The sequence below is a fragment of the Exophiala bonariae genome (genome assembly GCF_035927105.1).
Source record: "Exophiala bonariae strain CCFEE 5792 chromosome Unknown scaffold_3, whole genome shotgun sequence".
Classification (NCBI taxonomy): Eukaryota; Fungi; Ascomycota; class Eurotiomycetes; order Chaetothyriales; family Herpotrichiellaceae; genus Exophiala; species Exophiala bonariae.
In genome coordinates this window covers 234236-258773 of record NW_027042478.1, presented here as the reverse complement: position 1 = coordinate 258773, position 24538 = coordinate 234236, and the positions used below count along the sequence as shown (strand labels likewise).

At 51.1% G+C, this 24538-nt stretch overlaps 12 protein-coding genes across 12 annotated transcripts; 6 read left to right on the top strand and 6 right to left on the bottom strand.

The window, feature by feature from the left end:
* Window positions 1-362: 362 nt before the first annotated feature.
* LTR84_007611 (uncharacterized protein) lies at window positions 363-1883 on the bottom strand (the record flags this gene model as incomplete). The annotated part of the gene is made up of 1 exon (XM_064851164.1): window positions 363-1883. The coding sequence occupies one exon, from the start codon at window positions 1881-1883 to the stop codon at window positions 363-365; it is 1521 nt and encodes a 506-aa protein (XP_064710167.1).
* A 743-nt stretch (window positions 1884-2626) lies between these two features.
* On the top strand, window positions 2627-4210 carry LTR84_007610 (uncharacterized protein; the record flags this gene model as incomplete). The annotated part of the gene is made up of 1 exon (XM_064851163.1): window positions 2627-4210. The coding sequence occupies one exon, from the start codon at window positions 2627-2629 to the stop codon at window positions 4208-4210; it is 1584 nt and encodes a 527-aa protein (XP_064710166.1).
* A 538-nt stretch (window positions 4211-4748) lies between these two features.
* Window positions 4749-6327, bottom strand: LTR84_007609 (uncharacterized protein; the record flags this gene model as incomplete). Its single annotated transcript, XM_064851162.1, has 4 exons — window positions 4749-4812; window positions 4872-5439; window positions 5495-5896; window positions 5991-6327. The coding sequence occupies 4 exons, from the start codon at window positions 6325-6327 to the stop codon at window positions 4749-4751; spliced, it is 1371 nt and encodes a 456-aa protein (XP_064710165.1).
* Window positions 6328-7804: 1477 nt separating this feature from the next.
* Window positions 7805-8790, bottom strand: LTR84_007608 (uncharacterized protein; the record flags this gene model as incomplete). The annotated part of the gene is made up of 2 exons (XM_064851161.1): window positions 7805-8163; window positions 8238-8790. The coding sequence occupies 2 exons, from the start codon at window positions 8788-8790 to the stop codon at window positions 7805-7807; spliced, it is 912 nt and encodes a 303-aa protein (XP_064710164.1).
* A 750-nt stretch (window positions 8791-9540) lies between these two features.
* On the top strand, window positions 9541-11245 carry LTR84_007607 (uncharacterized protein; the record flags this gene model as incomplete). The annotated part of the gene is made up of 2 exons (XM_064851160.1): window positions 9541-9800; window positions 9856-11245. 2 exons carry the CDS (start codon window positions 9541-9543, stop codon window positions 11243-11245), a joined length of 1650 nt encoding a protein of 549 aa, XP_064710163.1.
* Window positions 11246-12442: 1197 nt separating this feature from the next.
* Window positions 12443-13291, bottom strand: LTR84_007606 (uncharacterized protein; the record flags this gene model as incomplete). The annotated part of the gene is made up of 4 exons (XM_064851159.1): window positions 12443-12492; window positions 12561-12930; window positions 12982-13081; window positions 13149-13291. The coding sequence occupies 4 exons, from the start codon at window positions 13289-13291 to the stop codon at window positions 12443-12445; spliced, it is 663 nt and encodes a 220-aa protein (XP_064710162.1).
* Window positions 13292-14340: 1049 nt separating this feature from the next.
* LTR84_007605 (uncharacterized protein) lies at window positions 14341-15459 on the top strand (the record flags this gene model as incomplete). Its single annotated transcript, XM_064851158.1, has 2 exons — window positions 14341-14430; window positions 14491-15459. The coding sequence occupies 2 exons, from the start codon at window positions 14341-14343 to the stop codon at window positions 15457-15459; spliced, it is 1059 nt and encodes a 352-aa protein (XP_064710161.1).
* Window positions 15460-16115: 656 nt separating this feature from the next.
* Window positions 16116-16875, top strand: LTR84_007604 (uncharacterized protein; the record flags this gene model as incomplete). Its single annotated transcript, XM_064851157.1, has 3 exons — window positions 16116-16119; window positions 16194-16298; window positions 16415-16875. The coding sequence occupies 3 exons, from the start codon at window positions 16116-16118 to the stop codon at window positions 16873-16875; spliced, it is 570 nt and encodes a 189-aa protein (XP_064710160.1).
* Window positions 16876-17380: 505 nt separating this feature from the next.
* On the bottom strand, window positions 17381-18808 carry LTR84_007603 (uncharacterized protein; the record flags this gene model as incomplete). Its single annotated transcript, XM_064851156.1, has 1 exon — window positions 17381-18808. The coding sequence occupies one exon, from the start codon at window positions 18806-18808 to the stop codon at window positions 17381-17383; it is 1428 nt and encodes a 475-aa protein (XP_064710159.1).
* Window positions 18809-19540: 732 nt separating this feature from the next.
* PNO1 (pre-rRNA-processing protein pno1) lies at window positions 19541-20365 on the top strand (the record flags this gene model as incomplete). Its single annotated transcript, XM_064851155.1, has 1 exon — window positions 19541-20365. One exon carries the CDS (start codon window positions 19541-19543, stop codon window positions 20363-20365), a length of 825 nt encoding a protein of 274 aa, XP_064710158.1.
* Window positions 20366-20799: 434 nt separating this feature from the next.
* Window positions 20800-21648, bottom strand: LTR84_007601 (uncharacterized protein; the record flags this gene model as incomplete). Its single annotated transcript, XM_064851154.1, has 2 exons — window positions 20800-21481; window positions 21536-21648. The coding sequence occupies 2 exons, from the start codon at window positions 21646-21648 to the stop codon at window positions 20800-20802; spliced, it is 795 nt and encodes a 264-aa protein (XP_064710157.1).
* A 318-nt stretch (window positions 21649-21966) lies between these two features.
* Window positions 21967-22713, top strand: LTR84_007600 (uncharacterized protein; the record flags this gene model as incomplete). Its single annotated transcript, XM_064851153.1, has 1 exon — window positions 21967-22713. The coding sequence occupies one exon, from the start codon at window positions 21967-21969 to the stop codon at window positions 22711-22713; it is 747 nt and encodes a 248-aa protein (XP_064710156.1).
* Window positions 22714-24538: the final 1825 nt, after the last annotated feature.

Genomic DNA, 24538 nt, shown 5'->3' with positions numbered 1-24538 from the left:
TTCTGAACTTGTCAACTTATCTGATAGAAGGATCGGAGGTACTTTTGTTTAACGCATGTGGACTCGGGTGCTAATTCCATGAAACTAAGCACAGGTAATGGGTGGTATCTTTGCGAGTGCCAGGACATCTCACTGCGAACCTTACTACCTAAGAAATAGATAGGGAAGTAAGGAGGCAGTAATGGTATTATTTCGTGTAGATTCATTAAGCTGTATCTACTGGACAGCCATATAAGGATGCTAGTTTCGATGCCAGATTGCAGAGCTAGTTCGTTCTCATAGAGCTTCTCAGGGGTCGCCAGGATGGAATTTCCTCGCCTTCACCAGAGCACATGTTTCACATCGGTACAGATAATAACTATTCATGCGGCTTCCGGGGGAAATGCTTCATCAATCTGAGATATCTGGCTCAAAATGTCTTGACGCAATCGCCGAACCCGAGCCAATCGTCGACCGGACGGTTCAAAAAATAATTCAGCTTCTGTCGCAGCCTGTTCCAGGAAGGCCACCGCTTCGTTGAGTCTTTGACGTTTGGCCATGGGGCCCAGCGAGTGCCCTAGCAACATCCCCGTACGACTACGAGCCCACGTCTGTGTCGCTTCCTCCAGGTGAAGCCTCACGAGAGCAACTTTGGCCAGGCCCTCGAGCGCCGCAAACCGATTTTTTGCTTTGGCGAAGCCACCGAGTCTATCAGCTCGGCTAATTGCCTCCATGAAATAAGCCTCAGCCCGCTGAACCTGATGGCTCTCCAAGAAGTCGTCAGCAACGTTGGTGAGAGTCCACACGACGTTGCTTTTGTTCTTCCCGTAGAGAGCTTCTTGATCAACGAGTAAGTCTTGGCGGATGCTCTGTCGCTCTCCAGTGATGTTGGCATAAAACAGGCAATCGCAATATCGTTCTCTGAGATATAACTGTTTCCAAGATGGTTCCACATATGCCTGTGTGAAACAGCCTATCATCTTGTGCATGATACGCACAAGGTCGTCTGTGCAGGAATCTGCGCTGCGAAGCTCACGCAATATCATTGTGAGTGGATGTATATGACCCAATTTGACCATTGAGAGCTGCGAAAGGTGTCTTAGAAGTATTCTATGCAAGTCCCGTAATGGAGCTATCTCCTGGCTTGGATGTCGCGATGCTGATGCTTGTGCAGCAACTTCCAATTCGCAAATCACCGCGAAACCTTGAGCAATTGCTGGTGGACTGACTTCCTCGAGAAAACCAGATAACAGGCTGAGTGCTGTATCGAAGCTAGTGAACCCTGAACGAGTATCTCCATACTGGATATGAAAGATGGTGTCCTGAATTTTGCTGGCAAATCTTCCATGAGTTGTCAGCATATGGACTTGTGGTTCATCATTTACAGGCTCTTGTGTCGCTTCTAGGTAGTTGAGGCAGTATGAGTCGATGTGCCTCAGCATATCCTCGAGTCTAGCAAATTGTGTTGGGGGTGAGGGACTCCGTGGAAGTTTATTCATAACTTGCGCTATCTTGAAGTCTGGTAGCGGTCTCGAGATGATTTCAAGACCTGGACTTCGTTTGTCGCCTTCAATTTTGTCTGGAAGCTTGGTAGCGGTAGAGCCCGGGAATTCATCATTCAGGTCAACAACATTGTTTTGATGTACGAGCATCACATTGGGTGAGGGTTGATAGTTCTCAAACGTAGGGCCTTTTATCATCTCACCCAGATCGTGGATATGTTTGCGATGAAAATATCGCCTGACTTCAGAGAAGGGCACGAGGCGACCCCGTATGCGGAGTTGCGGATCGGTGGAGAAGGAATGCAAAAGCCCGGCGTCTGCCACAATCTTAACTGCAGTGATCATCTCAGGATGAGTGTTCTTCTTTCCAAGTCCCCATTCTTGGATTTTGCCCCTTAACATGCGGTCACTTCGTTGTCACTGCGTCAGTGTCAAGTTAGCCATGCGACTAAATGACTTACCTGACGACGAACCCTTGCGCGGCCAAGATTGCGGCTACTTCCTTGCATGATTTGCGTTGAATGTTGTAGAGATGAGTTATGAGGCGTTGATGGCACTTCCATTCAGCTGCAGTACACTGGGGCATGCTAGGCAGGCCTAGCTCACAGACAGATGTTAAGAGCTCAAGAGAACGACGAAGGGTGTATCAATGAACACAGGCCATGAACGGGTATCATAGCATGAAACATCCCGTCTTACGATAGCTGTGGCCCGAGTTCATCTTAGTACCCGCGTAGAGTCGGAGGTCGATAGTGGCACAATGAAGATGACATTTTGAGAAGTGGCTTAGGAGCTTCAGTGGAAGGATGTTTCAGAAACAACCAGGTACATCCGGGGAATACTTACCATGGGCAAAGATCCTCTGGCCAGAGCCGCAGTACTTGTCGAGGAAATGATCAAGTATCGGGTAGAGGACAGGCTTCAACGTTCCTGAATTGGGGCTAAAAAGACAGGCGCAGCGCTAGGCCCATTTTGAGATAGTAAGACCAGAGTTTATTCGGCCGGAAGACCGTTGGAAATAGTCGTAGGACTGGACATAAAGGTGACCAAAGAAAGCATCTCGATCACCAACGGCTTGAGATCGAGGACGGGTAGAGGACTACATCCTCCTGCTCGCTCCTGAAACATCCAAACGACAGGTCATAATGGTCGACGTCTCAGAGCCTGAGAAATCCAACTCGCATGGGCCATCCGCGCTCAGCCGGCACAATACCGCCGTGACACGAATCTCAGCACGAGTCGCCCAATTCCACAAGGCTGGAACTCCCTTTCGGATTTTTCATGGGAACACCAATTCAACCAGACCGAGCATTAGAACTCTCTCGGAAACAGTCGACATCTCGGATCTCAACCACGTCATCTCTGTCGACACAGAGAAGCGAACGTGTCTCGTCGAGCCGAATGTGCCAATGGACTTGCTGGTCGCCAGCACCCTACCGTTAGGACTAGTATGTCCCGTCGTGCCTGAATTTCCGGGCATTACGGTCGGCGGCGGCCATGCCGGCACAGCGGGCGAGAGCTCGAGTTTCCGGCATGGGTTCTTCGACCGATGCATCAATTGGTTTGAGATGGTGTTGGCCGACGGACAGGTGGTGGTTGCTTCTTCTGAAGAAGGATCCGAGAGGAAGGATTTGTTTGACGGTGCGGCGGGCACGTTTGGCACGCTGGGTGTGGCGACTTTGTTTGAGATTAGACTTGTGCCGGCCAAAACCTATGTCGAGTTGACGTATCTTGCGGTCAGGAGCATTGAGGACGCTCAGAGAGAGATTGCCGAACAGGCAGAGGATGAGAGTGTGGATTTCTTGGATGGGATCATGTTCGCTCCGGACGGCGGTGTCGTTATGGCAGGACGATTTGCGGAGCAAAAGGACAAAGATCAACATCTTCCAGTCGCAACTTTCACCGGACCGTGGGATGACTGGTTTTATCTGCACGCCGAATCTCAATTGAAGAGTATCAGGGCCACCACTTCCTCTTCTGTACAACCACCACCAAGAGAACTGGTCCCTTTGACAGACTATCTATTCCGCTACGACCGCGGCGCCTTCTGGACCGGCAGATGGGCTTTCGAATACTTCTACACGCCTTTCACACGCCTGATGCGGTACGCCTTCGACTACTGCTTCCACACACGCGTCATGTACCATGCCTTGCATCGGTCGGGCCTGATGCAACGCTTCATCATCCAAGACATGGCGATTCCAAATCGCAACATCCCGGCGTTCTCCCACTGGCTCGATGCGGAACTCCCCGACATCTATCCACGCTGGCTGTGCCCGTTGAAACTCAACGAGAGCGTGAGCATGCATCCGCACAGCGCTCCCGCCGCAAACACCCGCGACGACATCCTGCTCAACATCGGCGTTTGGGGCCCCACTCCATCCCGATACACCCAAATTGGCATTAATCGCAAGATCGAGTCGAAGTTGTCATCGCTTGGCGGCATGAAGTGGTTGTACGCTCAGACTTTCTACACCGAGGATGAGTTCTGGGGTATCTATGACCGCAGGTGGTATGAGGCATTACGGAAGAAATACCACGCTGAAGGACTGCCGACGGTGTATGAGAAGGTGAGGACGAAAGTCGATGAGAAGGACCTATTGTTTGGTGATGGGAGGGGAGCCAAGATTGGTGTTGAGAAGGGCTTTTGGAGCATTTGGCCCTTTGCAGGGGTCTACGGGGTGCTGAGTGTTTTCAAAGGTGGGAAAGACTATTTGCGGAAGGGGTGAGTGTGTGAGATGTGGTTGAAAAAAATGGGGGTTTGATAGGTTGAACCTTTGATTAGAGGTAAAAGGGGTGGCATTTCATAGAGATTTGTGGCATGGCCAACATGATCGAGCACTAGAGGACTGAAGGCTAGATATGGTTGGGTGATCTACAAGATAGGATAACAACACCAACGGGCGGTAGATATATATACAAATTCTTCATGGCATTATAACTAGTTTAATCTGAGGTTTCATTAGCACGAAGGTGCGAATGCCCATGTTGGGGGACATGTCAATTCATCCCGTCTCGGCAGAAGACCACCGTTCCGACCGATTTATCGAACAAATTTTTACAACGCCAATGCTAAGACATGCAATAAAAAGCACAAGGAAGAAAACTTCACCCCTTTTGACTTCCTGCCGCGACGACTTCATCCAAGCTGGAAATTGTATGCGTGCCAAGTACAAATAAGTGTAGAAGTGGTAGAGCAACAAACTGTTATGCGAGCCGACGTAGTGTAGTCATCAAATGAATCATTCTCTGTTTATAAAATGTCGATTATCGGTTGGCAGACATTTCGAAAGGTCCAGATGCTGAAGTCTGTCGTTGGTGACTCATCAGACTGGAGAGGAGAAAATTAGTCATATATCCCAGGCATGATGGCGTCAATGAGTGACTTACGGTGTTGTTTGCTGATTATGAAGCTCATGCTCAGGTGCAGGGCTCATTCTGTTCTGTCGTTGTAGGAATCCTTCAATACCTCCACTCTGCGGTTGAGGAGCAACACCAGTAGATCCTGGACTGCTGGCTCGCTGAGAGTGTAATTCACTACCTGCAACTAGAGGTTGATTTTCATGCGCAAGTGGTGTTGATACTTGACCGAAAATATCCTGCGCGGGGGAGCCTGGCCAGCCATATGGCTGTTGAGGGGTCATATGTGGTGGGTAGCCTGGCTGCTGATAAGCAGCAGGGTACTGTGGCTGAGCATACTGCCCGGTAGGATTTCCAAAGGCGTCGGTGATAGGCACAGGAGCGGCTGAAACACCAGACATATGCTTGTTCATCACAGGCGACATGACTGACGGTTGCATTGAACTGCGATAGTCGAAACCTCCAGGCGGCACATATGCAGGGGGAGCTGGGGCCATGGCTGGTTGCGATGGGGCGGGACCGTTCTTGTCGCTGCGACGGGATTTGCGGCCGCAAAAGAATAGAAATGCCGCTCCAGCGATTGCAACTGCAGCAGCACCTAAGAGAGAGATCAGTCAACACAGGCAAGATGAGAAGAGATGGATCGAACATACCGATGGCGATACCAGCAATAGCACCGGTAGAGAGACCATGGCTATGGCTTTCAGTTGCTCCTGATGTCGAAGTTGAACCAGCAGATGAGCCTGTCGTCGAGCTTCCGGTTGGTGCAGAAGTCGTACTCGAGGTAGTGAAGGGGTCTGTTGACTCGTCGGGCCAGTCCTGGCCGGGAAGGAGCATGAACGATGAATTCGCTGCATATTGCTTCTGTACTTCCAGACTGACGCTTGCGTTTGGATTTATCACACCAACCATTTGCCAGTCTATACAAGATCCCGGAGCTCCACAGTAGAAGAAGATTGGGTCAGTATCATTTATTTGCAATGTGAACTTTGGCGGATCGGGCAGAATGGCGTCGACGATCTTGAAGCCCGAGTCGAACCCAACCTTGTCCACACCTAGGGGAGGAGGAAGAGGTTAGCGGCGTCAATCAAAGAGGGCAACAACAACATCAATCTTGGTAGATTCGAGTTTGCCTGTGGCTGTACTTACCCGTCATCTCATAGGGTATGCATGGAAATTTGTACTCAGCCCGGATAACTGAGTGGTTTGTCGGATAGAATTGGAATTCAACAAAGTTTGATGGAGAAAGCTGTACGACGTTTGGACTGAAGACATGACCGCCCAAACCAACAGCGATGGTCTTGGTAATTGGGTCTGCAGTTGTGGTGTTCGCTGATTGAGTGGCGGCAGCACCAGTTGCAGTGGTACCACTCGCGCTGTTGGTGGAGGTGGTGGCCGCGGCAGAGTCTACTGTGGACGTTGGGCCAGTATCTTGCCCCGAGGCAAGCTGGAGCAATGCCACCAGTGCAAGAGCAGCCAACCTCATAGTTGCGATATGGGTAGCCGGAATAAGCAAGATCGAGCAGGCCCAGGTGGATTGAGATGCAATCGATGTTGAGATTGAAAATTGAGAGCTCGCTCACGATGTTCCCCGAAGTTGAGAAATGCTCTAGTAGAGAACGAGAAAACGGTGGGCTCCAGCTGGGCTAAGACGAGGGTTCTTAGGGTCTCCAAGGTGCGGCTGAGTCGCGGTCTCGAGGGTCTGGGTCAACAACCGAGACTCTTGAGGCAGAGGATTCGGATTGCTCACCAGTACGAGTACGAATGAAGAGACAGGACGGAGCACGGAATGGAAGATTCTGGGCCGACAGCTAAGGGATAAATCGAGAGAAGGATGGCCTCACAGAATCTTCATAGACTTGAACTCAGCCATTCTCAGGGCAAGAATTCTAATACGGGTAATGGCAGAAGATCGGTCGGGGACCGCGCAGCTCTGCAATCTTTGGCCATCAACTCTTGGTCCTTGGATCCTGTTCTCACTAGGGCGTAGGCGAACAGCCGAACGCTACCTCGTTCTTTCAGGCCCAGGTGCATGCTTTCTTCGCGGGAGGCTTGCTGAACCAAAATACGAGAAGCGGGCAAGGATGAGAGGCCTGGACAAGGCTCTGCTGTGTCAAAAGAGGTGCTCAAGACCAATTAGAAAGGTGGAGTGGAAGCCGAGATTGAAGGGCACATCGCAAAATAGGAAGCCCCTTGCTGAGTTTTGGTGTCTGCTGGCGCGCCAAGTGAAGCTAGTGGGTTAAGGCCAATTATAACTTCTGTTATAGGGGGCTGAAAGGTGGCGTCCCAAAGCTAAAGATGTCGGGCTGCCAGCTGGCGACCTGAACAAAAAACACACCTAGCTTCGTACCGAGTAGATGCCATCTAACGATCCTTGGGCCTTGGCCACGGCAGATGGGAACGAATGTAGAAAAGAAAAAGCAACTGATGTCGGGTCTATCACTATATCGATACGGAGCATTCAAAATCCCAAACACCTGAGGTTGATTTCGTCAGCGTTACCGAGAGGTCAGAGATCTGAAACCAACAACTACGAGGTTATACCTATTCGTACCTAACCTACTTGATACGCTGACATGGGACAGTCCTGGATGGAGCATTGCGATCCTTCCCGCGAAACTTCCATGCCAAGGCTGTTCATGTCAGCAGTAGCAAACACTGATCAGAGTCATGGTCTAAAATTGTCCACCCTAATTCTAGTCGACGCAGATCTTCGTGCTTTAGACTCGATGATTCCGTGGCCCACAGCCTCCAGGTATCGGGACTTCACTGTGAGAGTCGGCGATAAGTGGATGCTTACTAGAGTACCTCGTGCTGCTTGTCCGAATACCGACACGGCCAGCAAGATCTCACTGATATATACCCTATATACTGCATGCTACTGTCCGATGTCCCTGGACTCGGCGTGAAATCTCACCCAATCTGGAACTTCGCGGACACTTCAGTGGTCGCCAGTTTAGCTATCATGACTTGGTCTCCTGAAAAGGCCAGCCACCCAACACAATCTTGAATAGCAAAGGATCCTTTTCGATCTCTTGCCTCCGCGATGTCAATTCCTCCACATCCCAATTGACCCAAATATATCGCCCTCGGAGAAAGTCCGCCTCGGCGCTCGCCAGCCAGACGGTAAAATGTGCTGGGAGAGCGACTTGAGACAGAACAGCACTGATACCCTTCGGCAGTTCCTTCCCTCCAGTATTCCCGAACACTTGCTTCAACATAGAAGTGTCAATAACCCCAGGATGAACGGTGAATACCCGAAGGTTGGGATTCTCGACTGCTAAGTAGTCGTCGAGCTTCGCCGCTGCAAGCTTGGCGGCACCTGTCTGTAAATCAATAGGCTGCTATCAAGAGATGTCTTGGATCCGGATTGAACACGCCGACTTGGAGACTTACAATATGCAGAACACTTTGGCAGTTGCGCGGCTGGCAGATGACTGGCACCTGCGTTGGCGTTGATGAAGGTTGCATTCGGCCTGGCCTTGGGTGCAAAGTGCTTCGCAAAATGGAAAGGAAACCGGGCGATGGCCTCGAAGGCGTCCCATGAAGTATCCTCATCTGCACCAGCAATTGTTGACAAAGGAGGTAGTGCTGCGGCATAGTTGGCGAAGATATCCCATGCCCCGATGGCCACTCGAATGTCATGCGCAGCACAACCCATGCTCTCTGCTTTGCCCACATCAGCTACCGCTATAAAAACATTCGTTTTTGGGTAAGCATTGCCGATGGCGGTCTTTGTCCCTTGAAGTGTCTTTTCTGTTCTGCCTACAATGGCAATCTTTGTCGCCCCTGCCTTGGCGAAAGACAGGGCAACTTCAGAACCAATACCCCCTATCCCGGCGCCTGTGACGATTACAGTCTTATCCTTTACCGAATTCTCAGGTCGGCTTGGATCAATGGCGGGGTAAGTGTCCTGTCGGTAAATCTTTGTGAATGAAGGACTAGACATTTCGGGCTAGGGGATGGTTGTAGAATATAGGGATTATGATATAACTTGGAAGTTGTACTCAGGCAGGATGATTCTGGGGATTTGTTGGAAATATGACCGTTAAGAGGGGTACCACTTGGAATACAGTTTGACTACAGTGGTACTCGTTCAACCCAGACACAGATGGATCTTTGGTGTCGTACGGATACCTTATATACTGGGTAGGTCGGGAGTAAGACCTTGAACAGAGCATGTGTGGAGATCGGGGTACTCCTCAGCATCTACCTCGTACTTACGTATGCAATACAGAGAAATCCTTGTGCTCTTGGCAATTGGTGGCCGTTAATCTCGAGAATCAGACAATCACAAACTCTCAACTCATGTATATGAGCAGCTGGCCTGACAATGAAGTCCTCGTTAAGCAGGAGTACTCCGACAGCTGCCCTGCCCGCCTGAGGGCTGGATGCTTCGATGATTTTTGGAGAGGGGTCAGGATCACGTGTTGTGCCCCACGACCGCAAGAAGGGTTTTTGACGCGTTTTCCCCTCCAAGCGCCGCTTAGCCACGGCTACCACCATTCAGTTGACTGCGACGACAAAAGTTTCTCTCGAACATTTTGAAATCTTATGCATTGGTGGCGCGACTGTTAGTTAGGACACGGATATTCCCTTTGTATACATCTTTCATTGAATCCATACCATCGACGACCCTCAACTGGTGGCTTCAATTCCCTATCTTGACGTTCACTCATCTGACCCTTGTCTTGCAATCATGGCACAACCGACATCTCGATTCCACGCCAAAGGCACCCACGCCAGCGTGACCGAGCTCATCGGCCAGACTCCTCTCGTCAAACTCCAGAAGATTCCTCAATCCTTAGGTATCGAAGCCACTGTCTATGCGAAATGCGAGTTCTTCAATGCCGGTGGGAGTGTCAAGGATCGAATTGCTCTACGCATGATTGAACAAGCCGAGAAGTCTGGCCGCATAAAGCCCGGCGATACTCTGATCGAGCCCACAAGTGGAAATACGTGAGTACACAAAGAGAACAACCGAAGACATCGACTTTTATTGATTCGATGACAGCGGAATCGGTCTTGCTCTCGTGGCATCTGTCAAGGGCTACAAAACCATCATCACCCTCCCAGAAAAGATGTCCGCCGAGAAAGTTGCTGTCCTCAAAGCCTTGAATGCAACCATCATTCGTACGCCGACACAAGCCGCCTTCGATAGTCCCGAATCGCACATCGGCGTTGCAAAACGTCTGGAGAAGGAAATTCCCAACGCACATATTCTCGATCAATACGGAAATCCAGATAATCCGTTGGCCCACGAACTCGGAACCGCCCAAGAAATATGGGAACAGACCGAAGGACACATTACAGCGATCGTTGCAGGCGCGGGGACAGGCGGCACAATAACCGGACTGGCTCGAGGGCTGCACAAGCACAACAAGGCCATCAAGGTCATTGCTGCTGACCCGCAAGGCTCAATTCTCGCCCTTCCCTCCCAACTCAACGATGAATTCAAGGATCAACCATACAAAGTGGAGGGGATCGGGTACGACTTCATTCCCGATGTACTGGACCAAAAAGCTGTCGACAAATGGTACAAGACCGACGATCGGGACTCCTTCCACTATGCCCGCCGTCTGATTGCCGAGGAAGGCTTGCTGGCTGGAGGTAGCAGTGGCTCTGCGATGGCCGGCCTGGTTGCAGCACATCGAGAAACCCCCTTCACCAAGGACGATGTCGTGGTAGTGGTCCTCCCCGACAGCATCCGCTCCTACCTCAGCAAATTCATCGACGACGACTGGCTGGCAGCCAACGACCTCCTCCCACCAACACCACCCTCCGAGTCCGTGGAAAGTCCCCGCCTCTCCCGCAGCCGTACCGACTCATTGCGACAGAATGACCAGTTCCGCGGTGCCCGCGTCAAGGACCTCCGCCTCAAACCGGTCTCCACCGTGACAAGCGACTCGACCTGCAGCTCCGCCATCGAAGTGATGCGCGAGAAGGGCTTCGACCAGCTGCCCGTGCTGGCACCCCGCGGCCGACGCCTCGTCGGGCTCGTCACGCTCGGCAATCTTCTCAGCCGGATCTCGCACGGCCGCGCCACAGGCAAGTCGCCTGTTGCGGACGTCATGTTCGACTTCACGCAGATCAGCGAGGTCATCACCGACCCGCGCCACATCGGCGATATTACCGGCGCGGCGAAGCTGTCTGACCGCACCAACGGCAATACCGGCGACGAAGACCACCAGCATGCCAAAGCCCGCCAGTTCGTCGAGATTACCGTCGACACGCCACTTAGTGCTCTGAACCGCTTCTTCGAGTGGCAGAGCGCCGCCATCGTCACGGAACGTGACTTGAGTTCGAGTGAGAGCTCTGGAAAAGGCGGTGCGCTGAAACCCGTCGGCGTTGTTACCAAGGTCGATCTGCTTACTTGGTTGCTTACCGAGCACAAGATACGTTAGTTAGCATGATGGGTGCCGGTCTCGATGGATGATTCATTGGCATGACTGGTGCACTGGGATCTGTGCCCTAGTCGATTTCAAAGTCTTCGTGTAGAAAGACAGCCATTCGGAGTTGTGGGAGGGGAAAGGGGGTTCATGGAATTGTCGTCGATTTTTAGGCACAAAGTGCTGGTCCTTGATCTGTCGCAGTCGTGTGGCAAACCATTCAACATGACCATTGGAGATTGGGAAATTCAACTTTGTTAGAGTACGAGGATATTAGATCTGATAAGACTATAGTCTAGCTCAACCAGGTGAATACTGGCGCAGAGCGCATTAATACACTCCAAACATGACTAAATGATGTGTAGTGATACACTTGCTACTGCCTACCGTCATAAACCACGTCAACTTGCGATGTGGATTCAGTTGCAATGGACATCATCACGCCTTGCAACTGTCCAACCATCATAGTGGCAGTTTTTCAAGCTCGAAAAGAGGGAAGCCCGGTCTGGGGGAGAAATTTGTTGCTGTGGACGAAATCAGGCGAAACGGGAAGGGAGCTAGGATTTATTGCGGAAGATTTGGACGGGGACCAGGCATAGGATGCTGTAGCACTCAGTGGTGATAAGTATCGGCGCACATCGGGAATCGAGAAAAGGACGGAAGAGGGGCCGGCGCGGAGGGAGGGGGCGTTTCGGATGGAGGTGTGGTCAAGAACGGGTGGCGGGATGAACTCGAGATGAATGTTTAACGGCGACGTGGATGACGGGGGAACGCTGCTTGGATATCGGGCGGATCGCGGGACGGGGCATTTGGGGGGAAGATGGCGATCAACACGTTTGGTTTGGTGATAATCTATCGTTCGATATTTTCGAATCGAGGCCTCGACGGAATATGCTATCGCTATCGAAGAGATTGGATTGATCGGGGAGATGTCTGCTGATGCTTCTGTCGGTTCTGATTTGTGTCTGTCACCGTTCGCTCGGAAGATCGTTCTATCTCATGTCAAGTCAATCTGTCACTATTGAAAACCCGCCCGAAAAGTTCAAGCCTCTCATGCTGTTCTGTTAGACTTTAGACAGCGCCGCTTTTGATGAGGAAAAACCTAGCACTCCCTTCGCCAATAGCAATTTCATACTCGAGCCTGCACACCGAAATTGCAACCTTGATATCGGGAAAGAAAATAAATGTAGGGCCGAAATTCAATGTGATCGATCATTCTGCGGTGTCCAGTTCATCATGTGCAGCGGGAGGGGAGTCCGGGACTGATACGGGTGTCAGCTTCATATCCACCTGGCCTGTTTGAAGACATCAATGTCCATCATGTTCGTACCTTTACGATCTTCACCATTGGCATTGTCTCGATCGTCATCACGGCGGTCTCGGTCATCCTTCATGTCGCGATCCCGGTCACGATCCCGGTCGGCAGGGCTTCGTGATCGGCGGCGATCATCATAGTCTCGATCTCGATCACGTTCTCGGTCGCGATCACCACGGTCACGTCGGTCGTCCTTGCGTGGGGAATAGTCACGACGGCGAGGCGAAGGTGAACGGCCACCACGTCGCGCCGGGGAGCGGTCGCGATCGCGACGATCACGGCTGTCTCGGCTATCACGACCACCTTCGCGACGCTCACGAGTTTCGCCATCGCGACCTCGTCCGGCTTCATATCGCCATGTTGCAGAAGGAGGAGTACGGGCCCACTGGAGGGAGTTGTCAATAATAGGTGATGCATTTTATAAGATGATTCGTACCTCGATCTTTAGAAGATCATCCCGACCGATTCGCTTGTTATGCATCTCATGGTAGGCATCGTCTGCATCGCGGCGACTTTCGTACTCGACAAAGGCAAAACTGGTTCAGGATAATTAGTCGATGAATTCTGGAGTAGAGTATGTCATAGGGAAGGATGGGTACTTACAGTCGGCTGGAAGCAGTTCGTGGAGCAGGGATGTCGCATCTAACGAGGCGGCCGTAGTGTTCGAACTCATAGGCCAGATCACGAGCTCGTGTGCCATGACCAAAGCCAGTGACATAGAGAGTAGTTCCGGACCGATTGGACATGATGGCAAGCTTGTGGTGCGATTGGGAGGTGCGTGATATCAGAAGACAAGGAAGCTGTGATCAAATGCCCGACAAGAGAGATCACAAGGCGACGATGATTTTTTCAGGACAGTAGATCTTGTGAGTGAAATGTGATTTAGCTGTCACAGCATTTGTAGTGAAAGGATGGTTTGAATGTCAGGCAAAGGCTCAGGTTGTCACACAAGTTGCCAGACGTTGAGGTCAGCTGACCTTTGATCCTGATGCCAAGACCATAGCACGTGAACCTTTCACTAACCTTGTCAGAGGCAGGCGCAGCGCGTGAGCCGGCGGGAGAAAGAGAAAAATAGCCCTGGGACGGCCTGCGCCTATGCCTGCGCTTATGCCCACGCTACCTAAAGGAGCAGCTTTGCGGGTAGTAGAAACCCCTAACTAGGTAGCTAGGTAGGTACCAAGTCAGGATACCTATCCGAGTACCTATCCGTCAAGGCAGAATCTTCTCACTTCGACTACTGACGACCGACTCGCGACTTTGCAGGACAAAATTGGCCTCAGCATTATGGTTAGGACCGTTCTCTAACAATCTACACATTCCTCTGTGAATATCACACGCAGCATTGTACTCAGGTCCTGTCATATCAATAACTCGACAGCTGAACGTTCATCTCCTATTCTTATCTACCAATATCAAGCTCATTCACCCCAAATCAACCGCAGCACCGCCATCCTCTCGTCCGGGTCAACCCGCACTCATTCCTTGAGCTCTCCCGACCACCTGATCACCTCTTCCAATTGTTATTGCAAACAGTTCACCTCGATTATACACCATCGTGCATGGTATAGGTCGTTGACTCACCGAGAAAGAGGCTGTACTGTTGACAATGCTCTTTTGCAAGCGCCCGTCATAAAAATTTCCATGGACGGCGAAGTTCTGGCCAGCGCTCACAAATCTCTCTTGCCGTTACACTCTTCCATTCTCTATCGGCTGGCCCCATATCGTTATTCTTTATCATCTTAGTGTCTAGATACCCTGCTATTACCTTTGCTTCACTGCTACAGTGCTCATCAAGATGCGGTTGGGTGAAAAGGAACCGGCTACCGTAAATGGTAGCATAGGACAGAGCTCGACTACCCTAGCTGATCTGTCCAATGTTCCAGAGGTCAGTATTGATTGAACTATACACCACTGGCAAATTTTTGATCTATGCTGATATACTTAGAATCCCGCCACGGTATCTCCCCAGTCTCTCGCCACGCGATGTGCCGAATTCTTTTCAACTCCTTTCACGGCCGCATTCTGCGCTGGGGGCGTGGCTGGTGCTGTATCTCGGACGGTCGTTTCGCCGCTGGAGCGCTTGAAGATCCTGTATCAAATCCAAGACGCTGGCCGCAGTGAATATAAAATGTCGATCGCCAAGGCTCTGAGAAAAATGTACCGAGACGAGGGTTGGCGAGGGTTTATGAGGGGGAATGGCACCAACTGCGTTCGAATTGTCCCTTACTCGGCTGTACAGTTTGGAGCTTATAACATTTACAAACGCTTTGCGGAGAGTTCACCTGGTGCAGACCTCGATCCTTTACGGAGATTAGTATGTGGCGGTCTAGCTGGCATCACATCCGTGACCTGCACTTATCCCCTCGATATCGTCCGAACACGCTTGTCCATACAGTCAGCCTCATTTGCATCATTAGGAAAACATGAAGGCAAGCTTCCGGGCATGTGGCAAACCATGGTCACCATGTACAAAACAGAAGGTGGCGTACTCGGTCTTTATCGTGGCATCATACCCACGGTGGCCGGGGTTGCTCCCTACGTCGGACTCAATTTCATGGTCTATGAGTCTGTCAGGGATTATTTTACCGAGCCTGGAGAGAAAAATCCTGTTTGGTACCGAAAGCTGGCAGCTGGTGCCATTTCAGGAGCCGTTGCGCAAACATGCACATATCCTTTTGATGTATTACGACGTCGATTCCAGATCAATACCATGTCCGGCATGGGTTACCAGTACAAATCGATAGGGGACGCCATCGCCACCATTGTCCGTCAAGAAGGCATCGCAGGTCTCTACAAGGGTCTTGTACCCAATCTTCTCAAAGTCGCTCCAAGCATGGCAAGCAGTTGGTTGAGCTTCGAGATGGCTAGAGATTTCCTTGTCAGCTTGAATCCTCAGGAGCCCGACCCTATTTAAGAACATTGATATCCCGGAACAGGACACCCGATTTTATTATTCATATTATTCCTATAGACCACGGTTTCATGGTGGGGACAAGGATTACGGAGCAGCTGCAGAGGGAGCAAGCTTGGCATTGACGATAACGACAACGGCGATCAGTCTTAGCAAAGTCTTCCAGAAGAACTGCATCCACATTTTCAATAGTGCTTATGTACATTTCGAGCACGTCGCATTTACGGCGTGTTGACATCTAGAAGGAGTCGAGGGTACCAGGGTACTTGGTAGACAAGACGAGTGGGATTGGAGGCATTTTCAGGAGTATCACAAAATGTGCCGGACGAATAGCTAGGTAGCTGAGCACGCGCAATTGATTTCGAGCTTAGAGCACCCCACCTTGAGTCTTTCTCTTCAAGTTGCTTGATGATCGTGTTCCTGGCCATCTGGAGCTCAAATTGTAACATCTTGCCAAGCACTGATGGAATTCAGCACGTGACTTGATCCGGCTCTTCAGTTTCTAATTTTGCACTAGTCTATTTCAGTCTCTAGCGCAGAGTCACTCTTGGCAATCGCACTCAACCTGCACTTTCCGCAATTTAGATCTTTTTGTAGTGAGAAAGAGGACGTTGTCGACCAATTCTATATCCCACCACCACTCCGACAATACAGCGATCATGGGTATGTTGAATCTGAAATCCTTGATGAGGACAGTTTCGCCAGGATTCGGTGTGGCTAACACTACTGTCATTTAGGTATCGATCTCGATCGCCATCACGTCCGAAACACCCATCGGAAGGCTCCCAAGAGCGACAATGTCTATCTCAAGCTCTTGGTGAAGCTCTACCGCTTCCTTGCCCGTACGTATCCAGATACCACTCTTCTTGTCGTCCCGGGGAATCATTTGATCTGTTAGATACGATGCTGGGGTCATTTAAGCAACAAACAAGAAACTAACAATTTTGCCCATGCACAGGTCGCACTGACGCCAACTTCAACAAAGTCGTTCTCAAGCGCCTGTTCCAATCCCGCATCAACCGCCCTCCAGTTTCCATCTCGCGCATCGTTGGCAAGACCCAAACCGAGTCCGCTCAAAAGGCCTACAAGGGCAAGACAGTTGCTATCATTGGCACCGTTACCGACGACAACCGTCTTACCACAGTCCCCGAATTGCATGTCGCCGCGCTACGATTTACTGCTACTGCCCGTGCCAGAATCGAGAAGGCTGGCGGTGAAGCTATCACTCTGGATCAATTGGCTCTGAGACACCCCACCGGAAGCAATGTTGTTCTGCTTAGAGGTCCCAAGAACGCTCGTGAGGCCGTCAAGCACTTTGGCATGGGACCCCACAAGCACAAGAAGCCCTACATCGAGAGCAAGGGACGCAAATTCGAGAAGGGCAGAGGCCGAAGACGAAGCAAGGGTTTCAAGGTCTAAATCATCAGGATCAATAGGTGAAGCATGCGAAACTTGTTACTGTGATCATGTGGTGGATGATCATGGAAACCACTACAGCACACTGCTCGGTCGACATCAATGGCGCACGAGAAAATCCAACGCCAGTGTGACAAATCCTTTTTATGATTGTGGGGATGGGAAAAGAATTGAGCTCATTATGCTGCAAAGTTACCAGGTGTTGAGCCAGAGCATCAGAGTCTTCGGACTCCTCGTTATCGGGCAGATACTGAAATGAAGACAAAAGATTTTCAAAATTCATTCGTGGGCATTGAAATTCATGACTGTGTTATTATGTCCTCGAAATTCTTCGATCGAGTACTAGATTTTCGGCTCGCTGTCATTATTCCAACTTTTGAACAACATTGACGACCCCGCCATTCCTGAGGAATTGCAATTGAGCGCCCTCCCTGCAGATACAGTGACATACCCTTACACCAGCTAGTCTTCCCATTTAGTCCCACGAGGAATGTATGCACAAGGTCAACTAATCCAACCTCTCATGCTTGAACTCCCTCCTCCCCTCTCCCACTCCGTAGTCGCTCGCGCCCTGGCCGCGACCCCGAATCTTGTATTTGTAGATGGTCAATCCTTCCAACCCGACGGGTCCGCGGGAATGGATTTTATTCGTGCTGATGCCGACCTCGGTGCCGAAGCCGTACCGCATGCCATCCGCGAAACGTGTGGATGCGTTCCAGTATACGCCGGCGGCGTCCACTGCGGACATGAATTTCTCGGCAGCTTGGGATGAGGCCGTGACGATCGAGTCGGTGTGTTTGGATGAGTGGGCGTTGATGTGCGCGATGGCGAGGTTGAGGGACGGGTCTTCTTCGTCCGTGGTGGTGGGATCGGAGCTTGTGTTGCCGTTTGTAGTGGAGGAGGGCGAAGAGAATGCTGTGGCAGGGACTGTTTTGATGGCAAGGATCAGATCGAGGAACTCGGTGTTGTAGTCCTCTTCCGTGGCGTCTTGCAGCAGTACTGCGTTCTCTGGACGTAGAACCTCCTTCAGTGCCGCTTTGCTGGTCTCATCACATCGTAGGCTCACGCCTTTCTGTAGCAATGCAGTTGCTACGTCAGGCAGGACGGTCTTCAGCACATCTTGATGAACCAGCAGTGTTTCTGCCGCATTGCATGCAGCAGGATAGTCGGTTTTGCTGTCGATGACAACCTTGACGGCAATGTCCTTATCGGCGTCCTTGTGCAGGTATACACTACACAGACCATCTGCATGTCCCAGTACAGGGATCTTGGTGTGGTCCTTGACATATCGAACCAACTCGTTGCCACCGCGTGGGATCACCAGATCAATATATCGATCCAAGTCCAGCAGCTGATCAATGACATCGCGAGTCTTGACGAGCTGGATTGCCGCAATGGGGACCTCTGTATTCTGCAAGGCACTCCCAATGACAGTGGCAATAGCTTCGAATGAATGTGTAGACTCCTTGCCACCCTTGAGAATGGCAGCATTGCCGGACTTGATAGCCAGACTGGCAATGTTGGCAATGACCTCGGGACGAGCCTCGAAGATGATGAGTAGTACGCCAATCGGACAGGAAACACGCTCCAGCTCGAGACCTTCATCCAGCCGTGTCTTCAGAGTGACTTGGCCAATTGGATCTTCGAGTTTCCGCACATCCAGGATCCCACTGAGCATGTCGTCGTATTTTCCTGGTCGGGATAGGTCCAGCCGTTTCAGCACGCTTTGGGATAGCTGGCCGGACTGTGATGCCTGTGTTGCTAGTTCCATATCCCGCGCATTGGCCTTGAGGATAGTGTCCTTGCTGGCCGAGAGAGCATCATGGATGGATGTAAGTGCTGCATTGCGTGCTGATACTGGGAGTACTGCCAATGATTGGGCGGAGAAAGACGCTGCCTTCGCTGCCGATTCCGGCGTCGACTCTGTCAGGGACATTCTGGGTCCGGACTTGTTGTCCTGAGCTTTATGTTGCAGACTCGTTGAATGAATGCTTTATTTCAGGGAATACTGAGTCCGACACCGAGGAGACAAATTTACAGCCGGGGAAGTACCAAACAAAGAAGATACTGTAGAAGGCTTACGGCGGCTCGTTCGCGAGTGAGACGTCCTTGGATTCACTGACTGACGAGTTGTCTATGTATAAAGCGCTAGAATACGACGAGAAGTTGGATTTGATTAATTCTTTGCCCAAGGAACTCGAAGGGCGGGAGTCATATGTCTGGCGCTCTGGAAGTCTTTAAAAGCGGCGTGTGGCTGTTTTCGGATAGGGTTCCTCGAAGGTGAGCCATAGCCATTCCTCTTTGAGAGGCAACAACAGGAATTGTTTCGCTCAAAAAACATAGGACTTGCTCTCTAATTGACAATAGTTACTCAGTAGTATGCTGTGCCAACTTAGGATACTATGTCAGGTCCCAAGGCATATTGGCAAACCCCGAGTCGTTGGATGACACGAATAGCTGATTCCGAACTGGAGATATCTCTTGCTGCTTTCGGTGTCTGTCACCCACAGTTTAGCCGACCCATGGACTTTTTTTTGTGCGGAGAAGGAATCGAACCATCTTTGCCCGCCAGCAACAAGAATCTTCAGCCTGCAGCCCTTCTCGAAAGAAGTCAGACCCCACGCTCTATTCTTCAAATATCTGGATCACTGCAACCAAGAATAACACGATGCCTGCTCCAACTGCGCTGCAACGCGCACCTGATGCTCTCGCTGAAGATGTCCACAATGCACACGAAATCCCCCTCCCACCTTCAACAGTGGACGAGAATATCGACCTCGAAATCATAACCGCCGAACCAGAAATACCTTTCCAACCAGATCACATGTTAGAAGACACCTCGATGCAAATAGACGAAGAGGGCCGACCACGGTTTGCACCCGTCTCCTCCACCGCCGCTGCCACCACATCTTCATCACCCTCACAGCCCAACTCACCCAACTCAATACGGATACAATCTCGCAAAGTACCGATCCCACCACACCGGATGACGCCTCTAAAGACCAGCTGGCCCAAGATCTACCCACCTCTGGTGGAGCACCTGAAACTGCAAGTGCGGATGAACATCAAGTCGAAAGCGGTAGAACTGCGCACCTCGAAATTCACAACCGACACGGGCGCGCTACAGAAGGGCGAAGACTTCGTCAAGGCCTTCACGCTAGGCTTCGACGTCGACGACGCCATCGCCCTGCTGCGGCTCGACGACCTCTACATCGAGACGTTCGAGATCAAGGACGTCAAGACCCTGCAAGGCGAGCATCTGGGGCGTGCGATTGGCCGAATTGCCGGCAAGGATGGGAAGACCAAGTTCGCGATTGAGAACACGAGTAAGACGAGGGTGGTGTTGGCCGACAGTAAGATTCATATTCTCGGTGGGTTCCAGAATATCCGCATCGCTCGTGAAGCGGTGGTTAGTTTGATTCTCGGTGCGCCGCCCGGGAAGGTCTATGGGAATTTGAGGACGGTGGCGAGTCGGATGAAGGAGAGGTTTTAGATATTGAGAGCCATTTCTTGTCTGCGCCTCTCTTTCCTCTTATGACACGATTTATGAATGGTTGCATGCACCGGACAGGGGGAGTTCATGTTATGCAATTGTTATAGAGATCAGCCGTCGAGATTTCTCATCGTTCGGCATTGTCCAACAGTTTTGGTCACTTTTCACACGACCAAAATACACAATTCAAACACGTTTGACAGACTGAAAGGTCACAAGTAGCACTTGAATTTTATGATTGAATCTTGGGCTCCTCTAGCCAGCCTCTTCAAAAGTACACTTTCTTGGTGATTTGAATACCCGTTCGCCGAGCTACTATGCATACATTCAATATCCCACGACGCCAGCCATTACCCATCACTACCGTGGGGAAAAGGATGTCGTGCCGAGTCGGACCATCTTTCGTATTGAGATCTTTTGCACAAATCAGAAACTTAATCGCGCTTCAAAGGCACAATCTGCTCCTCGATTCCCTCCTTGGTAATGATGAAGATCTGTAAACCGTCACCGACTTCAATATGTCTCTCGGTGGCACTGGTGAATGCATCCTTGACCAGACCTAGCACGATATCTCTCGGCAAGCTCTCCTTGGGCTTTTCCGCCAACGCCAGTCCTTCACCTGATCCGGGAATATATTGATTCTTGTAGTTGACCTGATTGTCAAGGAACGGCATGATCAGACTTGCAGCAGCGCCTGCCGCTCTGCACTGCTCACGCTCGTAGCTGCCCACAGGGTCGTAGCTGTATAGCGCACCTTGACCGTCCTCGTCGATTCCACCCAGGATGGCATGTACGTAGTACGGGAAGAAACGCTTCTGGTAAAGGATGGTGGAGAGGCGCTGGGCGCAGGCTTTGACACTCATGGGCTTGCCGTGCTGGTACTTGTAGATCTTGACGATGGCATCCAGGCGCTCCTTGAGCGCGTTGCCGTCGGCGGCGAACCCAACGACCGACAGAACGATCCGCGAGCTTTGCTCTCCGTCATCCCCGATCTTGAACAGTTTCGGCACGAACCGTGAGTTGATGCTGTATCCGGACGTTGAACGTGTGTCGCCTGCGAGAATCGCGAAGTCTTTGCCGGTAATGCCTAGCGTTGAGCCGCCGTTGTCTGTGTATCTGATAATTGGGGTCAGTTGGGTCTGGTAGGGGGAGATGTGAAGGTGAACTTACGGATAGAAGCCATGTTGTCGGTGTCCTGAGGCCTCGTTGGGTGCTGATGTGTTTGCGAAGGAGTAACTGGGTTGGTCTGATGCTATAGGTCCGACGTTCATGAGGGACGCCATTTTGAAAGGAGATCTGAAAGGTGCAGAAGACTGTGAGAGTGCGAGGAACTGTATTGTCTTAGTATAGGGTGGTTGTAGAATGACCTTTGAACTTCAGATATTGGACGATGAGTACGCAACTGATGCGGCCTGCACGCTACGGCGGAGTACTATTGGCGCCACCCCCATTTCAATTGATCTGCCGTATTCGTCGGATTATTTGGGATCTTAGCGCAATCTCACTTTCATCCACTGCATGATTTCGCCTTCAGGATTGAATTGGCAAACTCTCGATCAGCTAGAACTTGGATCCATGGTAATCCAAAATCATTGCCCGAAATGAGTGGACTGGTTGGGTACAACAGCAGCAGTGACGAGGATGATGCAGTTGAACAACCTGTGCCTAGCACTGCTACGAGTAGTGCAAAAATCGTGTCCAGCAGTTCGACTCATAGCACAAACGGGCATGGGCATGATCATGGGCACCATGCACCTCTTTTAAACAGTGACCCGCAGGGCAACTCTGAGGTCGAGGTCGGGCCCTTGGTTGGTCCCGCGATGCCCACGACAACAGATACCCAGCTAGAGCAAGACTCTTCCCGGGACCAACTTGACTCACTATCCCAACGGGATACTGTCCGCTATCTGACACAGCCTTCTCACCCTATGACTTCCATACCACCATCTCCACCTGGATCACCAGACCCAGCGTTGAATACGAAATTCAAGCGATTCCTGGAACTCAAAGCAAAGGGAGTCCATTTCAACGAAGACCTCGGCAAGAAATCGACATTTCGAAATCCAAGCTTTCTTGCCACTTTGATGGATCGGGCAGGGCTAGAGAGTGATGATCAGTATAAGACTTCTCTTCCTCCATCGATATGGGATCCCTTAGACTTCCCGCCTCATGCTTTCAGGGAAGAGTTATTGCGTAGCCAGCATGCACTTCGAGAGCAGCAACAGGCTGTTAAGAAAAGTCAATCAGCAGCTGGAAAACGATCTATTGAATTCACGTCAGGTGGTACATCCGGCCACAACAGCAGGGATTCAACACCAGGGCTACCGAGTAAGCGGAAACGAGGCTGAGAGGAACGGGATGCCAAACAAATCATTTTGTTCAAGTAATCCACTCGCTTCGTGAGAATCCGAAGTCCCAGCGGAGTAGAGACGCGCTCCGAATTGTTAAGCGAGCCTGTCACAGGATGCATCCCAATATATTAGACCGGCGACGATGTGTCATAGTCTGAGTCGTCGACGAAGATGGTGGCCTCAATCGCGGTGTTCATCGGTAGATGAGAGAGAGGTATACGAGTACCTCGTACAGCGGTCGGAAGTGGGCAATGATTTGTGGCGTTCGTATGGCCAAGTCCAGGTCACGCAGAACCCGAAAATGGAGTAGACCATGTCATGGAGAGAAGCACTCGGTCTGGATACTACACAGTGACTGGTCGCCCAAGGATCTGGTAGGTGTGAAAACAGTTCGTGCAACACCGAACACCATGAAATGGCGCTGGTGATTGGATTGAGGGGGACACCAATCACACGGAAGGACGTGGTGATGTTTGGGCCAAGCGGGTTCCTGCAGCTGAAACGGCCAGAGCATCGATTTGCATGATGATCAGCAGTGATTGAAGAATGGAAAATGGCGCGGGGGGGGTTGGTATGGTCTCGTCACCAGCAGGGCAATGCGGAGGGGAAGTCCTTGATATCTGGCTCTTCCTTCTGGACATTGTCAAGTTGCAACTTGCAAGATCCCAACCCGATCTGAAAGGCAGAGAGTGATGATCAAACATTAATGGGGCATGTTTCAATCAAAAAAGAAATGTGAAGGGGGCTTGAGTCAGTAAGCGGCCCTTTGCAGCTTACCCACACTTTAGGCTTGCAGTAGTCAGGGCTCTAAGCGCAAGCGTTAAGTGCCAGAGGTCGCTAAGGCTGAGGGGTTGCATGTTTCATGAGAATCATCTGTCGGAGCGAGCATCTCATTTCAGAGATTCGATTTCATGAAGCACAATCGGAATCCATCGACCGCCTCGTATGGGGTACCCGTTCTTGTTATAGTGGTTCAACAGCATCAATCTTGCGCCTGCCGTTTACTGAATTGCTGTCCCGCGTCAGAGGGAATCTCGGTTCGTGTCGAGGCAGGGGAAAGGGGCACGCATTTGGATAGGATAGTATTCCTCGGACAGCGTTCCAGGCTGTCTTCAACCATCGCTCTTGCCTCCTTGTCGACGCGTATCCGTATGATCATGACTGCGACCTGAGCTGATATCCGTGACCCGAGTTGGCCAGTAGTAGTGCAGACGAGTGCTTTGATCAAAGTATTGTCAGAAGATGGTGTGGCGGATTCAATCTTGGGGGGTGCAATTCCTTCTCGACCATGTCAATATCTGGCAGTGGCTTGGGATGATTGGTGTGTCCATCCCAACAGTGCTCAGATGTGATTCAGCCTCTCATCTCAGTCTTGAATAATGACAGCTGGCAGAACTCCACACTCCAAGCTGGAGGGTTAATTAGTGTAGTTAGGTAGCTGCTCGAGCGTCCAAGTGCCCGTAGTTAGTAGCCTCTAGGGAGGGACCACCCCCGAAGCCTCCAGAGTCCAGGGCTCCACTTCCACCCATGGCCAACACACAATGCCTGTCGCGTGTCCAATCATCACCATAATCATCCTTCCCGGCGCTTACAGGCATATCGAAGCTTGCTCACAACTCTCGACTGGACCACTCACTACTATCCATCTCCATCTCCATCTCCAGCATCGTCTCCCACTCGTTCTTTTGCACGGCTTCCTCCATCCAACTTTTCGACACGCCTCCGTCCTTACCTTAGACGGCCTGTGAAACTCCCTCTTCTCTACTCCTCGGTTTCATGCTGCTCATCGCCGCTGGCCTGTCAGCGTCCTCCATGTGTTTGC